Source organism: Uranotaenia lowii, chromosome 2, assembly GCF_029784155.1.
Source record: "Uranotaenia lowii strain MFRU-FL chromosome 2, ASM2978415v1, whole genome shotgun sequence".
In the NCBI taxonomy this organism is placed as follows: Eukaryota; Metazoa; Arthropoda; class Insecta; order Diptera; family Culicidae; genus Uranotaenia; species Uranotaenia lowii.
Genome location: NC_073692.1, coordinates 435,434,509 through 435,450,137, shown reverse-complemented (window position 1 = coordinate 435,450,137; position 15,629 = coordinate 435,434,509). Strand labels below are relative to the sequence as shown.

At 37.6% G+C, this 15,629-nt stretch overlaps 2 protein-coding genes and 1 long non-coding RNA gene across 5 annotated transcripts; 1 reads left to right on the top strand and 2 right to left on the bottom strand.

Moving 5' to 3' along the window:
- Positions 1-6,073: 6,073 nt before the first annotated feature.
- LOC129747014 (tRNA-uridine aminocarboxypropyltransferase 1) lies at positions 6,074-7,449 on the bottom strand. Its single transcript, XM_055741027.1, has 2 exons — positions 7,062-7,449; positions 6,074-6,998 (listed from the first exon to the last, which is right to left on the bottom strand). The coding sequence occupies exons 1-2, from the start codon at positions 7,281-7,283 to the stop codon at positions 6,147-6,149; spliced, it is 1,074 nt and encodes a 357-aa protein (XP_055597002.1). The 5' UTR covers positions 7,284-7,449; the 3' UTR covers positions 6,074-6,146.
- Positions 7,450-8,761: 1,312 nt separating this feature from the next.
- LOC129748935 (signal peptidase complex subunit 1) lies at positions 8,762-9,410 on the bottom strand. The gene is made up of 3 exons (XM_055743743.1): positions 9,239-9,410; positions 9,019-9,165; positions 8,762-8,947 (listed from the first exon to the last, which is right to left on the bottom strand). The coding sequence occupies exons 1-3, from the start codon at positions 9,260-9,262 to the stop codon at positions 8,813-8,815; spliced, it is 306 nt and encodes a 101-aa protein (XP_055599718.1). The 5' UTR covers positions 9,263-9,410; the 3' UTR covers positions 8,762-8,812.
- Positions 9,411-9,622: 212 nt separating this feature from the next.
- On the top strand, positions 9,623-13,431 carry LOC129745864 (uncharacterized). 3 transcript variants are annotated; one of them, XR_008737198.1, is made up of 2 exons: positions 9,623-9,758; positions 12,219-13,431. It is a non-coding gene; the product is annotated as an uncharacterized LOC129745864 (long non-coding RNA). The 3 variants fall into 3 exon arrangements; XR_008737199.1 differs by having other exon boundaries at positions 12,038-13,431; XR_008737197.1 differs by having other exon boundaries at positions 9,629-9,758; positions 12,106-13,431.
- Positions 13,432-15,629: the final 2,198 nt, after the last annotated feature.

Genomic DNA, 15,629 nt, shown 5'->3' with positions numbered 1-15,629 from the left:
AACACTCCTGATATAGTGGCTACGAGTTTATATCGAGGTTTTTGAACAACATTTTTCAAACATTGAAATTGCATTTTTTTTATTTTCATCAAAAAATCTGCATACTGAACTTTAACACCCTCTAACTCGCCTCTGACCCTAGTTCTGGTAGTGCCACCTATACTGGGTTGTTCGGGACAGTCTCTAGAACACTCCTGATATAGTGGCTACGAGTTTATATCGAGGTTTTTGAACAACATTTTTCAAACATTGAAATTGCATTTTTTTTTAATTTTCAACAAAAAATCTGCATACTGAACTTTAACACCCTATAACTCGCCTCTGACCCTAGTTCTGGTAGTGCCACCTATACTGGGTTGTTCGGGACAGTCTCTAGAACACTCCTGATATAGTGGCTACGAGTTTATATCGAGGTTTTTGAACAACATTTTTCAAACATTGAAATTGCATTTTTTTTTTTATTTTCATCAAAAAATCTGCATACTGAACTTTAACACCCTATAACTCGCCTCTGACCCTAGTTCTGGTAGTGCCACCTATACTGGGTTGTTCGGGACAGTCTCTAGAACACTCCTGATATAGTGGCTACGAGTTTATATCGAGGTTTTTGAACAACATTTTTCAAACATTGAAATTGCATTTTTTTTTAATTTTCAACAAAAAATCTGCATACTGAACTTTAACACCCTATAACTCGCCTCTGACCCTAGTTCTGGTAGTGCCACCTATACTGGGTTGTTTGGAACAGTCTCTAGAACACTCCTGATATAGTGGCTACGAGTTTATATCGAGGTTTTTGAACAACATTTTTCAAACATTGAAATTGCATTTTTTTTTATTTTCAACAAAAAATCTGCATACTGAACTTTGAAACCCTATAACTCGCCTCTGACCCTAGTTCTGGTAGTGCCACCTATATTGGGTTGTTCGGGACAGTCTCTAAAACACTCCTGATATAGTGGCTACGAGTTTATATCGAGGTTTTTGAACAACATTTTTCAAACATTGAAATTGCATTTTTTTTTATTTTCAACAAAAAATCTGCAAACTGAACTTTAACACCCTATAACTCGCCTCTGACCCTAGTTCTGGTAGTGCCACCTATACTGGGTTGTTTGGGACAGTCTCTAGAACACTCCTGATATAGTGGCTACGAGTTTATATCGAGGTTTTTGAACAACATTTTTCAAACATTGAAATTGCATTTTTTTTATTTTCAACAAAAAATCTGCATACTGAACTTTAACACCCTATAACTCGCCTCTGACCCTAGTTCTGGTAGTGCCACCTATACTGGGTTGTTCGGGACAGTCTCTAGAACACTCCTGATATAGTGGCTACGAGTTTATATCGAGGTTTTTGAACAACATTTTTCCAACATTGAAATTGCATTTTTTTTTAATTTTCAACAAAAAATCTGCATACTGAACTTTGAAACCCTATAACTCGCCTCTGACCCTAGTTCTGGTAGTGCCATCTATACTGGGTTGTTCGGGACAGTCTCTAAAACACTCCTGATATAGTGGCTACGAGTTTATATCGAGGTTTTTGAACAACATTTTTCAAACATTGAAATTGCAATTTTTTAAATTTTCAACAAAAAATCTGCATACTGAACTTTAACACCCTATAACTCGCCTCTGACCCTAGTTCTGGTAGTGCCACCTATATTGAGTTGTTCGGGACAGTCTCTAGAACACTCCTGATATAGTGGCTACGAGTTTATATCGAGGTTTTTGAACAACATTTTTCAAACATTGAAATTGCATTTTTTTTAATTTTCAACAAAAAATCTGCATACTGAACTTTAACACCCTATAACTCGCCTCTGACCCTAGTTCTGGTAGTGCCACCTATACTGGGTTGTTCGGGACAGTCTCTAGAACACTCCTGATATAGTGGCTACGAGTTTATATCGAGGTTTTTGAACAACATTTTTCAAACATTGAAATTGCATTTTTTTTAATTTTCAACAAAAAATCTGCATACTGAACTTTAACACCCTATAACTCGCCTCTGACCCTAGTTCTGGTAGTGCCACCTATATTGGGTTGTTCGGGACAGTCTCTAGAACACTCCTGATATAGTGGCTACGAGTTTATATCGAGGTTTTTGAACAACATTTTTCAAACATTGAAATTGCATTTTTTTTAATTTTCAACAAAAAATCTGCATACTGAACTTTAACACCCTATAACTCGCCTCTGACCCTAGTTCTGGTAGTGCCACCTATACTGGGTTGTTCGGGACAGTCTCTAGAACACTCCTGATATAGTGGCTTCGAGTTTATATCGAGGTTTTTGACCAACATTTTTCAAACATTGAAATTGCATTTTTTTTCATTTTAAAAAAAATTCCGCATACTGAGCTTTGAAACCCTATAACTCGCCTCTGACCCTAGTTCTGGTAGTGCCACCTATACTGGGTTGTTCGGGACAGTCTCTAGAACACTCCTGATATAGTGGCTACGAGTTTATATCGAGGTTTTTGAACAACATTTTTCAAACATTGAAATTGCATTTTTTTTATTTTCATCAAAAAATCTGCATACTGAACTTTAACACCCTCTAACTCGCCTCTGACCCTAGTTCTGGTAGTGCCACCTATACTGGGTTGTTCGGGACAGTCTCTAGAACACTCCTGATATAGTGGCTACGAGTTTATATCGAGGTTTTTGAACAACATTTTTCAAACATTGAAATTGCATTTTTTTTTAATTTTCAACAAAAAATCTGCATACTGAACTTTAACACCCTATAACTCGCCTCTGACCCTAGTTCTGGTAGTGCCACCTATACTGGGTTGTTCGGGACAGTCTCTAGAACACTCCTGATATAGTGGCTACGAGTTTATATCGAGGTTTTTGAACAACATTTTTCAAACATTGAAATTGCATTTTTTTTTTATTTTCATCAAAAAATCTGCATACTGAACTTTAACACCCTATAACTCGCCTCTGACCCTAGTTCTGGTAGTGCCACCTATACTGGGTTGTTCGGGACAGTCTCTAGAACACTCCTGATATAGTGGCTACGAGTTTATATCGAGGTTTTTGAACAACATTTTTCAAACATTGAAATTGCATTTTTTTTTAATTTTCAACAAAAAATCTGCATACTGAACTTTAACACCCTATAACTCGCCTCTGACCCTAGTTCTGGTAGTGCCACCTATACTGGGTTGTTTGGAACAGTCTCTAGAACACTCCTGATATAGTGGCTACGAGTTTATATCGAGGTTTTTGAACAACATTTTTCAAACATTGAAATTGCATTTTTTTTTATTTTCAACAAAAAATCTGCATACTGAACTTTGAAACCCTATAACTCGCCTCTGACCCTAGTTCTGGTAGTGCCACCTATATTGGGTTGTTCGGGACAGTCTCTAAAACACTCCTGATATAGTGGCTACGAGTTTATATCGAGGTTTTTGAACAACATTTTTCAAACATTGAAATTGCATTTTTTTTTATTTTCAACAAAAAATCTGCAAACTGAACTTTAACACCCTATAACTCGCCTCTGACCCTAGTTCTGGTAGTGCCACCTATACTGGGTTGTTTGGGACAGTCTCTAGAACACTCCTGATATAGTGGCTACGAGTTTATATCGAGGTTTTTGAACAACATTTTTCAAACATTGAAATTGCATTTTTTTTATTTTCAACAAAAAATCTGCATACTGAACTTTAACACCCTATAACTCGCCTCTGACCCTAGTTCTGGTAGTGCCACCTATACTGGGTTGTTCGGGACAGTCTCTAGAACACTCCTGATATAGTGGCTTCGAGTTTATATCGAGGTTTTTGACCAACATTTTTCAAACATTGAAATTGCATTTTTTTTCATTTTAAAAAAAATTCCGCATACTGAGCTTTGAAACCCTATAACTCGCCTCTGACCCTAGTTCTGGTAGTGCCACCTATACTGGGTTGTTCGGGACAGTCTCTAGAACACTCCTGATATAGTGGCTACGAGTTTATATCGAGGTTTTTGAACAACATTTTTCAAACATTGAAATTGCATTTTATTCTGCATACTGAACTTTGAAACCCTATAACTCGCCTCTGACCCTAGTTCTGGTAGTGCCACTTATACTGGGTTGTTCGGGACAGTCTCTAGAACACTCCTGATATATTAGTGGCTACGAGTTTATCGAGGTTTTTGAACAACATTTTTCAAACATTGAAATTGATTTTTTTGTTGAAAAAAATTGTCTTCGCTTGTCTACGGTAGGAGACGAGAGGGTCAAAAATCTCATTTTTCTGTCCGCGTGGTATCTGAAGGGCCCCAGAAGTATTTCTTCAGTTCATTAGTTGTGTTTAATAAAAATTCTATCCAATAACAATAACAGAAACGTATAAGTCGGTTCCAAATAAAGTTTAAAAACATTATAGCAGAGCTTTTTCTAGCGAATCATAGATGGCGCTAGTCTAGTGAAATGTTTCAAAACTGACTAGCAGTGGTTGAAATGTTTTGTTCCTAGCTATGAAAACGTTTTGTTCCTAACTTGACACAAGCTTTTTTTTCATATTTATCGGATTGGGTGAAATAAGCTCTTTGTGGGCCTGTACCGCTTGAAATGAAATGTTTTAGTGATGCGGTTGCATTGTACCGCTGCAAATGAAACGGTCTGATAACTCAGGCAAATTCTTATTATAATTTTCATAAGATATATCTTATGAAGAGCCTTTTAAAGTGTAAAATTATTTTTCATATTTTAGTGAAACATTAGAGAATAAGAGGAACATGAGGTATCACATAATGAAAGAACATAAGCCGTAAATATCATGGATTTTTCGAAAAAGATACAACGTCTTACCGGCAGGACTTGAACCTGCAATCTCCGCTTCAGTACAACGGCGCGTTAGCCAATTTCAGCACGGTGAACCTGTTGAAATCGAGCTCCGTCGATCAACTGCTGGACCTTCTATCGAAACACCATGTATATCCCGCATGTGATCTTTCCTACTATTGATCTCTCTTGAGTCTTGTGAAATCCTTTCAATTTTCATACGAAGTTCTTATGAAAACTAAAAAAAACGGCATTGTGAAAAAAATGAACACATTCATTCCAGCAGTAATTTTTAAACCATCTGACGAAGTTGTGAAGTTATCAATTCTATTCTTCTAAATGGTAAGTTTGAATTAAAGTTTTTTTTTTTGTAAACTTTAAACATAATAGATAATTCAAATTCTGAATCAAAGCAATCGAAAGATTCCTTTTAATTCAACCACGGTAAATGAAAAGTTCATATACCAGTATTTCGATAGCAACTTACTACCTTCTTCAGTGAACGTTTTCGATTGATGAATGTGTATCGTTTCCCTCCCTTATATTGTCCGAGTTAGGTAAGCTACTACTAGGTAGCAAAAACCTCCGAATGCTCGGCAGTTATGCCGTTGTCTGTTTTTGGGGGGGGGGGGGGGGGGTGGAACGATACACATTCATCAATCGAAAACGTTCACTGAAGAAGGTAGTAAGTTGCTATCGAAATACTGGTATATGAACTTTTCGTTTACCGTGGTTGAATTAAAAGGAATCTTTCGATTGCTTTCATTCAGTTGAATCATTCAACCAAGTAGGCTCACAACACAACAGAATTCAAGTTCATTATTTGTTTACTTCTCAGCACCGCTAAGTCTATAATGAAAAACCTTCATGGTGGTTCAAAATAACTGTCTTCCAAATGAACATGATATCAGGCCTAAATTTCCACATATCACAAAATATAACACATGATGAAATATCAATCTTCTTAATGAATGGATACAGATACAGTCAAAAGTTTACTGATTTCCAAATTTATATTGTGTATACAATATTTTCATTCAGAAACCGTGTTGATTCGAAGGAACCGTACCTAAGAGAATCGTTCTAATGATTCCTAACTGTGTTAGGAATATGGAGCAAAACCAACCCGTGTAAAAAAGACTTTAGTGTATTATTTAGTCAGCCTTTACCTTTTTCATGGTTTTGTTCATCTGCTAACCAATTTTGTTCAAATGTTTTTTGAATTAGGCGTTCTGGTTTTGGTTGTAGAATACTGCTATGCAAAGATATAACACTATGGACAGAATTAATAATTATTTATTTATTTAAAAAATGCAAAATAAATTAACAAATTTGCATATCACTAATATGAGTTCAACTCAGTACGTTGCTATTTTTCGGTTGTTCTTCTTCTTTCTGCTTTTCCTCCAACAACTGTTTCCTATATTTATCCTCAAGGAACAATGGCCTACGATAGGCCCGGAGCGTATGATGTTCATAGTACTCATGTATTAAGTTGTACATGTGCAGGAAAAAGAACAATATATTATCGTATTGTCCGTTGTAAGGCCCCGTTTCTTTCTCCTTACAACCGCGTTCAGAATCAACCACTTTTTCGCTGGGAAAGTTCAGATAACCTAAATGCTCTAGGCCACGGTATCGAGAATCAAGTCCGAAAGCCGTTATGTGCAATTCGATCAGAAACTGATGCATGGCTTCAACCGTAGCCAAAAACCAGCGGGGACTGTTCTTCTGGTGTCGCCAGAATTGGGAAATTCGATTCTGAATCACCACTGTCTGCAAACAAGCTACCCTTTCGTCCTTGTAGATGCCACGACACTGGCTCCAGGTGCTGTCGATGAACACAGCCTTACGAACCGGATAGCGATGGGTCATTTGTCCAGTAGAACGATCTTCAACTTTCGTCTCATTGGGATCCGCTACAATTTCGTTCAATCGACACTTGAGCAAGGTACCAATATGATGACCCTTGGGCAGCCCATAGTTATCCTTCACTTTCGGACAAGAGCCACTAAATAGACTAGCTACGGTTACTGCTGTTGGTGTAGGGAAGATAAGCACTACATCATCTTCCAGACGATAGTCCGGAATGTTGGGGTAAGTATATACTTTGACTTCCTCGGGAGCTAATATAGCAGCGTGAATTGCCGTACTTTTTCCGTCAATTTCATTCTTATGCTTGATAACGTCAATCTTGATGGGTAACTGAAATATTGGACGTTTTATAAACGGGAACCTATATAACCATTAAAATTTAATGTACTCTACCTTCACGAATGGCAGCTTCTGTTCTAGTTCCGCTACCGGCACATAGCAGTGGTAACAGAAAAACTTCCTCGATTTGCCACATCTGGTGCACGAACTGCGACCTTCAACATCCTGCAGGAATGTTGTGTCATCAATGCACATACCTGCAAATGGATTTTCCGGTTGGATGAATTCGAATTCACCCTCAGACCTAACATCGGAGGCTGCAGATGTTTCAGCCATATTTATTCTGGAAGCTTTCAGCTTCGTGAATCAATTTTTATTGCAAAACTTGTTATAAACAGGATATTAATACTTTTGCTTGCTCTTTACATTATTTGTGCCAAACTCGTTCTAAAATCGGCAGGCAATATTTACGTACCGCTGAAAAAACGGGGTCTGTTCTGAATATTGAGGAGGTGTGATGTCAACTCTTTTAATAGCCTGCAGGCTTTAGAGCATCCGCAACGGAACAGGGAACAGCATTAAAAACACAATTTTAGAATTGCTTAGAAGAACAAACTTCTCACCGGTGTGATAGGAAATTGAAAACTGATACATAGTGTCGCTGCTGTCTGACGGCTTCATTTTATTTTAAAATAATATTTTAGGACACGAATGCCACGGGAATGGTATAAAACGGGTCTTGCTCGCAAGTTCGTGACATGACTAACCAAATTTCACCCCTTAGTCTGAACTTTGAGCTTTGAGAAACAATCTTGAACAGATATTTACTGCCGTTCTAAGCAAGACTGTCCCATGTGACTTTTGGGTCATTTTCACTTTTTTGTTGGAAACACTCTTTTTTGGTGTGAACTTTCGAATAAAAACTCAAACAAGTACACTTTATTCTAAACTTATACGAAATTTTCATCTAGGTGCAAAAAAAATGCAAATTATATAAAAAAAATTCTCTTAAATGAGTTTAAACTGTTGAATTTTATGTTATTCACTGAAAAGAACACTAAAATAGAGGGCGGAGAGGAGCGAGAAGCCTTGAGTGTTTTATTCAGAGAAATATTCACTAAACACTTTTCGGTAGGCACTACTTACAGGATCCATACTTAACTTTACATTTTTATAAACAAAAAAGAACGTATTTCCCAAATTACGGCTTAACTTGAGTTTTTGGAAAAAAAGAAACTCTACGAGCTTTTAAAATGATAGAAAAATTGTAGCCGTGTGACAGTTTTCCGTAGAACTGGCATCGGTATGCGTTCTGATTCTACGCAAAAGTGTCACACGGAGCATTTTTGGCTCTAATTTGCTGTTTGTTTGTAGGAAATGTATTTTTTTTTGGTAGACAACATTGTAAAATGATTAACACGTTCGTCGCCCAAAAAAAATCTCAGAGCATGAAAGTAAAGCGAGAGAGCTTCAGATTTACAACGCGTGGCAGAACTGAGCGGCAACCTTGCTTAAGAGAGCCGTCACCTATATATGGGTGACGTGGCGACGAACGTGTTAACTTGAAATTTTCACTATCAAAAAACTGTCGGTGAATTTTTAGTTTGAGAGAAAAATTGGAAATAGTAATTTCAATCGCGTTTTTCTCGTTTGCACGTTTTTCCACATGGGACAATCTTGCTTAGAACGGCAGTTTATTGATTGAAAAAATTTCAAAACTCTAAAATCTCGAAAGTTTTATAAAAACTAACATTAAAAAATGAGAATTTGCAAAAGGCTTGATTCCAAATTGATATCTTTAAGTGAAAAACTGATTATTATTATTTGTTTAAATTTATTACAGGCGAAAGATGGAAAGTTTTAAATTACTTCTTCTTCTTTTTTCCCGACTCGGGTTCCCCGCTAGATTCAGAGCCACTGGCGACCTGGGCCGGTTGCGGGCGTGGTTTCTGCCACTTCAGTGGTTTGCGGCGGTAAATGGGCCAGGGAGGAATGGTTAGCTAAAAGCGGAATAAGGTATTTCTCTTACTGAATCCCGAATGATGCATAGGACATTAAAGACCAAACTTACAATCGAAGCCAACAGGACCCCGGCAATCAGAATGTAAACCGTCTGGGAAAACTGCTGAATGATGTAGCCCCAGACGAGCCCGACGGCTCCGAACAAGGTGATGATTACCCGGGACAGCTTTTCCGCGCGACCCTGGCCCTCGAAGTCCTGGTTTCGGTTTTAATAATTTTTAAGTAAGGAATGAGAAACTACAGGTTTGAAGAATGTTTTCTTTTCTTACCATGTGCGTTTGAATGTCGAACATTTTGGAATACTTTTGGATACAATATTAAGGAACAGCAATCGTAGAGAAACACTGTATTTTAGCAATTTTATTGAATAAAAAACACGTCAGAATGAAGCGGCCACGGATCACAATTTCGAGCGCGTTTGACAGCGGTTTGTTTGCAAACGTCATCATCCAATGTGAGTGAGGTTAGCCTCCAATTAAACGCATGCTCAACGTGTGAACGTGCCCCAGATGTATTATCAGCAAACGCTTAAATTTAATAAGAAACCAATCAGCCCACAGTCGAAACGCTTAACTTTATTCAGCGAAAGGTAAGCGCACCTGCAGTTTGTTGCTAGCGGTCGGTCGTCGGGTCACCTCGGTTTAGTCGAGTGTTGCATTTTGATCTGAGTAGATGGGGGCGTATTTTTCGGGTCGCTGTTTTACTTCGCCGTTTGAATCTTTTGATGTAAACCGTAGTGATTTTCGTTTGTGGGTTGCTAAAAGTGCATTTTTGAACTGTTAAATTGAGGTATGACTTATTTCGAAGTTGTGAAGTGAAATTCTTGGGAGCGATCATATTTTATCGTTTGCGTTAAAATATCTGTTAAACCTTATCAAATTTAGTATGAAGGGTAGACTACTACTAGCGAGACGTATGTTTTTTATATAGCGCGTTGGCGTTGCTAATTTATTCGTGTGAGATTGGACTTGTGTGTTGCACTTTCCTGTATTAATATTTTTGCAATGGTTCGCTGGCACTTTAAATAAATATGATGATCAATGGAGGAAGAAAAACTGGCTCCCGTTGTTGGTATTGCTGTTGCTGCTGCTGTGATGGTGTTGGATTATAATAATGTTGTTGCCTCTGTACATTCTGGAGAAATAACGAAAACAACCACTGATTCGAGCGCATTGAGGGATCCAGGACAGCCAGAGGTAACTCGAGAATACGGGGCAGTGGCTCCCAAGACGACCTCTTTGAAATTCACTTGTACACAAGCTTTTGTACAACATTTCAATTTATTTTTGTGATTATTTTTAATTATCCACCCCCTCGTGTTGTTTCAACCCAGTCGACAAAGGAAGGATTTCAAACTCGCTTCAGCCGTAGTAATAAGCAATTGAAATCAGATAATATTTCATATTCAATTTTTAAAAAAAAATCAACATAAAAAACGCTTTTAAGGGTCCTAATTTTGCTCATTAGAGAGAATCTGTAGATATCTTATTACGAATATCTTATTTCAAGTCCAGTATACAATTTCTGAAATTTAAAAGTTGGTCTAAAATAATTTTTTGCAACTTCGTACTAAAATGTTTGTTTATCATTATTATATGTTTGGTTTTAAAAAAGCCTGCTTTATCGGCCGAAAAAACATTGTCGAAAAGTAGTACTTTTCGATACAATTTTCAAAACAGTGTCGACGTAATCAAGCACGAGCACTCGACGTAATAATCCAACTCGGCAAGCCTCGTAACGTAATTAATGTACGGCTCGTGCTGAAAAAGATCTACTTTTATCAACTTGTTGCATAAATAACTATTTTGAATTTCTAACTTTTAGATTGTTCATCGCCAAGATCTAGAACAAGAACTTCACTTATGATCTTAAAACACAAAGACCTGAAGTCTGTTTAGTTACACTTCGGCAAGATTAAATTGGAACGGCAGAGCTTGGATTTATATCTATTAGGAACTAGGTACTGAGCCGATTTCTACAAACTTTAGACCAGGCATGTCAAACTCGTTTAGGTGTGCGGACCGCATTAAAAAAAATTTATGACGTAGAGGGCCGCAGACAAAATCAGTTAAATCGGTACATTCAGCTTTAGTTTTTTATGCAGTAATATTTTACATAAAAATCAGTGGTGTTTTTTGTGACAATTTAAGACGGGACTACGCGGGCCGCATTGACCAGAACCCCCAGTTTCACATGCCTGCTTTAGACCATCGAATCTTATACTTGAAGTCTGTTTTTAATAAGGCTTCAATATATTGAGAAATCACTCAGAATCAAGATTTCGAATATAAAGAAACAGATAGTAATTTTTTTTTTCAGAATCAAAACAGTATCGGAAAGTATTTCTTTTCGCCACTGTTTTTCCGGTAGGAAAAGCAAGCCTTTTTGCAACCAAAGTTATAACGTTTTCGTTTATAAGCAGAGGCTAGTTTTCCACGAGCCAAAATTTGGCATGGAGCCTTCTGGCAGGCTAAGGGACGACTTTAGCCCCCAAAAGTTTTAACTGCGGAACATGATCCTATCCTATTGCTATTTATTTATTTTGGAACATTTACCAACTTATTGGCATTCACGTTTGAAAAATAACCAAATTCTTAAACCTATTAAAATTAGTTCCCCAAATGTTTGAAGTATTGCAAAGGTGTGTAATACATACTGAGTATCGTTAGCTTAGGTCAAAAGTGAAAGATTTTTCATAACGGTAACTGATATGTGTCCAAATTGTATCAGTTTATATACCCATTGATGGATCTTCTAAGGATCAACTACTACAAAAGAATTGAATAAAAAATTCGGTGGGATGACAATTTTAAATTCATTCCCTTGAGAAACACTGGGTTGCTTCCCTTCTATACACACAGGTATTATAATACCCTGAAGGTAATAAGCAAATGAGGTGACTCGCGCTATCATCAGCACAACTGGTGGAACAAACTTCTTCGGTTGGTGGGGCTCTTTCTTTCGATTCCGGCTTCTGACCATTCTGCGGACGACACAAATGCCTCCCGATCAGGTCAGTCTACACTCCAGCTCCAGCTTTGTATTGGTTTTTTTCGTTTTCCTTTAAGCCTCTGCCTAACACCAACTGGTGGTGTCGGTCGCTCGGTCAAGAAGCATAGAAGTTTCTGGTTGGTAGTTTGCCTTTTTGGCCAACATCATCATCAGCAGCAGCAACAGAGTACACGGTACGAACGACTCGAAGAAGACAGTCAACAATCGAGCTCGACGCAACGTTGGATACGGTTTCAGGTTTAGTGTGAGTGCAACCCGCGGTGGACAACGACGTCCCAAAATTGAAATCTTGCATACTTCTCGGACTCGGAGATTGTGTGTTGAGGAGCCGTTTTGACCCTTCTACTACGGATCGTTTTCCAATTGATGTGCCCATTCATGTGCTTACCCAGTTGCAAGAGACCATCACTCAAGAAAGAAGCGAAAGAATACATGCTCTGGATTGCATTGCTCGAAGTTTCACGTTAGCTATCTTTGGGTCCACGTATAAAACACGTTCGTGTTCTACTACGTGTACCTACGTATATAGGTGATCCCTGGCAACACATCACAGAAGTGTAAAGGAAAGAAAAATCAAATATTGAAATACGATAACAACGACGGTCTGTGTAGTGTAGAGTCGATTGGTGTAAACTGGGGGGTTTTTATGGGTCCGGTACCTCGGTGGTAAGTCTCCGGAAGGGGAAAAAGGGTGAGAGGATTGTGAGCCAGCCACCACAGCAATTCATCGCTTTTGCATAAGAAATAAACCAGAAGAAGGAAGGTGCCGTTTCTGGGATATATTTGCGAAGCACTCACCTATTTGCTCCGTGTGCTGATGTTTGTGAATCGATGTGTTTTCCTGTGTCTTGTGTAGAAGTGACTCCAGCATTATCTGGCTGCTCCAAAGTGGCCACAGAATACGATTAAGGGTCGCGAAAAAATTCCCTACACATTTAGGAGCGAAGCAAATCAATGTATATGAAGGTATCTCAAAACGGTGAAACAGGAAGAAAGTCAAAAGCAACTAAGTAGTTTCGGAATAACAACATCAACAGCTCAAACCAGTGCCACATTCATTGGGCAGATTGAATGGAAAGTTGCCCTGCCGGTTGTGGAGGCGGCCTGTGTGGAATTAGAATTGGATTACCACATCAGAGGCGCACTAGCAGAAGAAAATATCTCCTACTCCTGTAGCTAGTCTATTTGTGTGAGACCTTACTTCCTCTATTCGACGGAGTAAACGAGGCAGAGCTATTGCGTGGCCTACTCAGATAAACTTTCGGTATTGGTGTAGCATTCCCCGGACTGCACCATGTTGCGGTTTCTCAGTCGCCGGAAGACCCGGAATTTACCCGGATCTGACACGGCCGACAGCCGAATCAAGTCGCAGCGGATTCCGACCAACAAAAACCTGATTCCATGTCGGGTCATCCTACTGGACAATACGGATTTATCGGTTGATTTAACGGTAAGTTGTTAATTTTTTATTAAGTTCACCTGTATTTTTTTTTGTTTCGATTATAGTCGTTTTACCATCATTATGGCATTCGCGACTTTATCAACGTTACAGTTGGCGTGGTGTTATTGAAAAACTTACCCGGTACAACTGTATTCGATTTTTGCTCTTGGGCTCGAACTCGCGGACATCGGCTCAGGAGACAACAGACTTGCCAACTGAGCTATATCACAAGCCCATAAGTTCACCTGTATGTTTTAGCCATTTTTCGATGGTAACTACCGAAACTATGTACCACACCCACGCAACGGAAAGTTCATAAAACATTTCACTTTTAAGCTTCATTAAAATATTTTCTAAGCATTTGTCTAGGGATGAATCATCCTACAGGATGAAAATCCCAAAAAAAAAAAAAAAAAATAAATAAATAAAAAAAAAAAAATTCTAAGCATTTCATTAAGATTCATATTCATTTGTAACAGCTCTTCAGCCTTTAAAAAAATTATCTAGAAGTCACGTAAAACCTACTTAGGAGAACCATCTTTTCTTATTTTTGAATGTTCCAAATTAATTTTTCTATGAATGTTTGGAATCTTCATTTAAACCATTTTCAGTTAAGCGGGTACGTAGGAAACATGTCGAAATGTGAAAGTAAATGCGAAATTAAAAGTTGCTTTGCATTTTTGCATGCCAAGTGAACTGCCGCTGCCGGCAAGTCTGTCCCATATGCAAAAACAACGAACCGAGAAAAACGGCTTTAAAGATTTTTATAAACTTTCGTGGATTTCTCGGTTGAAACTTTACCTTTTCTACTTCTTTCTTCACAGATATTAAGATAATTGTTGTAGAATTTCGTTCAATGTGTTTTTGATTTGGAAGTTGTTGATGCGGAGGAGAAAATAACGATGAGACAGCCTTGCGAGTATATTTCGCATGCTGATTAAATATATATAGTATACCCGCAAAGCTGTCCCATATTTGGCTTTTCTTTTGTCAGTTGATCATTTGATTCTCTCTATCTGCGCTGTATTATTCACTTTACTGGTTGTTTACTGATAAAAATAAGTTTGAAATGATGTTTTTGACATGTTTAAATAGTCAAAGATAAAGAAAGTTTATCGTAAGAATTGAGTGGGTCTAAAATAAAATGAATAACAACGTTCCATGAATAAAACAACCTGTACCATTATATTTTGGAAAGTTTTTCGGTCGATTATCTTTTTAGAAAGACTATAAATACCTTCAAATTAAATTAATGCTGAATCAGAAATAGCAAAGTACCTTGGCTGCAAATATTTGATGAGAAAAATCAATTCAATATGACTTAAGCGTGTGCTACCAGGTACGCGTATTTTTGTTCATAGATTTTATGAAAGTCCAAGTCGCAAGTAACAGCATGACAAAAGCCTAAAAAATATGGCTTTGTAGCTGACTATTTTCCATGTTTTACAAAGAACAATTCAAAAAGCTTCATGCGAAATTAAAAAAAAAACAGTTTGATTGAATTTACCCATTAGGCTAAACTTAGCTTGTAAAAATTATGGAGATTGTTATTTTTAACTTTACTGTACCGTTTTATCTAGTCTAACTTTCGCAATTTCAATGAATGCTTATTTTGTCGCACGCATTGTATGAATATTCGTTCAATTAACGTAAATTAGAGGAGCAATTTTGAAAAATTCTGCATAAATAGACATATGGGACAGCTTTGCGGGTTTATTCCATATGGGACAGACATGACTTGGTATTTTTTTCATATATGTTGAGAACAAAGTTATGTAAGTTTTTAGTCTAAATTGAAGAACTAACTGTATTTGAACGATTTTTGAGATAAACTGAAAAATGACGAAAATGCATATGGGACAGTCTTGCGAATAGCGGCAGTGAAGGAGCTTGCCAATATATACTTTTTCTTAAAATTTTTCCAAATGGTATTAAAAGACCAGCAAAAAACTTCAACTTTTGGAACATAGATTTAAAACTTGGTTTGACCCCCCTTGAACTAGAACAAATCGGTATAGATAGATTTTTGAAAAGGGCATATGCGCCAATTGTAAACAAACTCAGTTAGGCTAGCATAAACGTATTACCACTATTTGTACCGGAGGGGGTCAAATGACATTTTTTGAACTTCAAATGACTGTAACTCCTTTAAAAATAGTTTTTTCGCAAATTTTTCTTCATGACTATTTTTATTTTCAAAATGCACG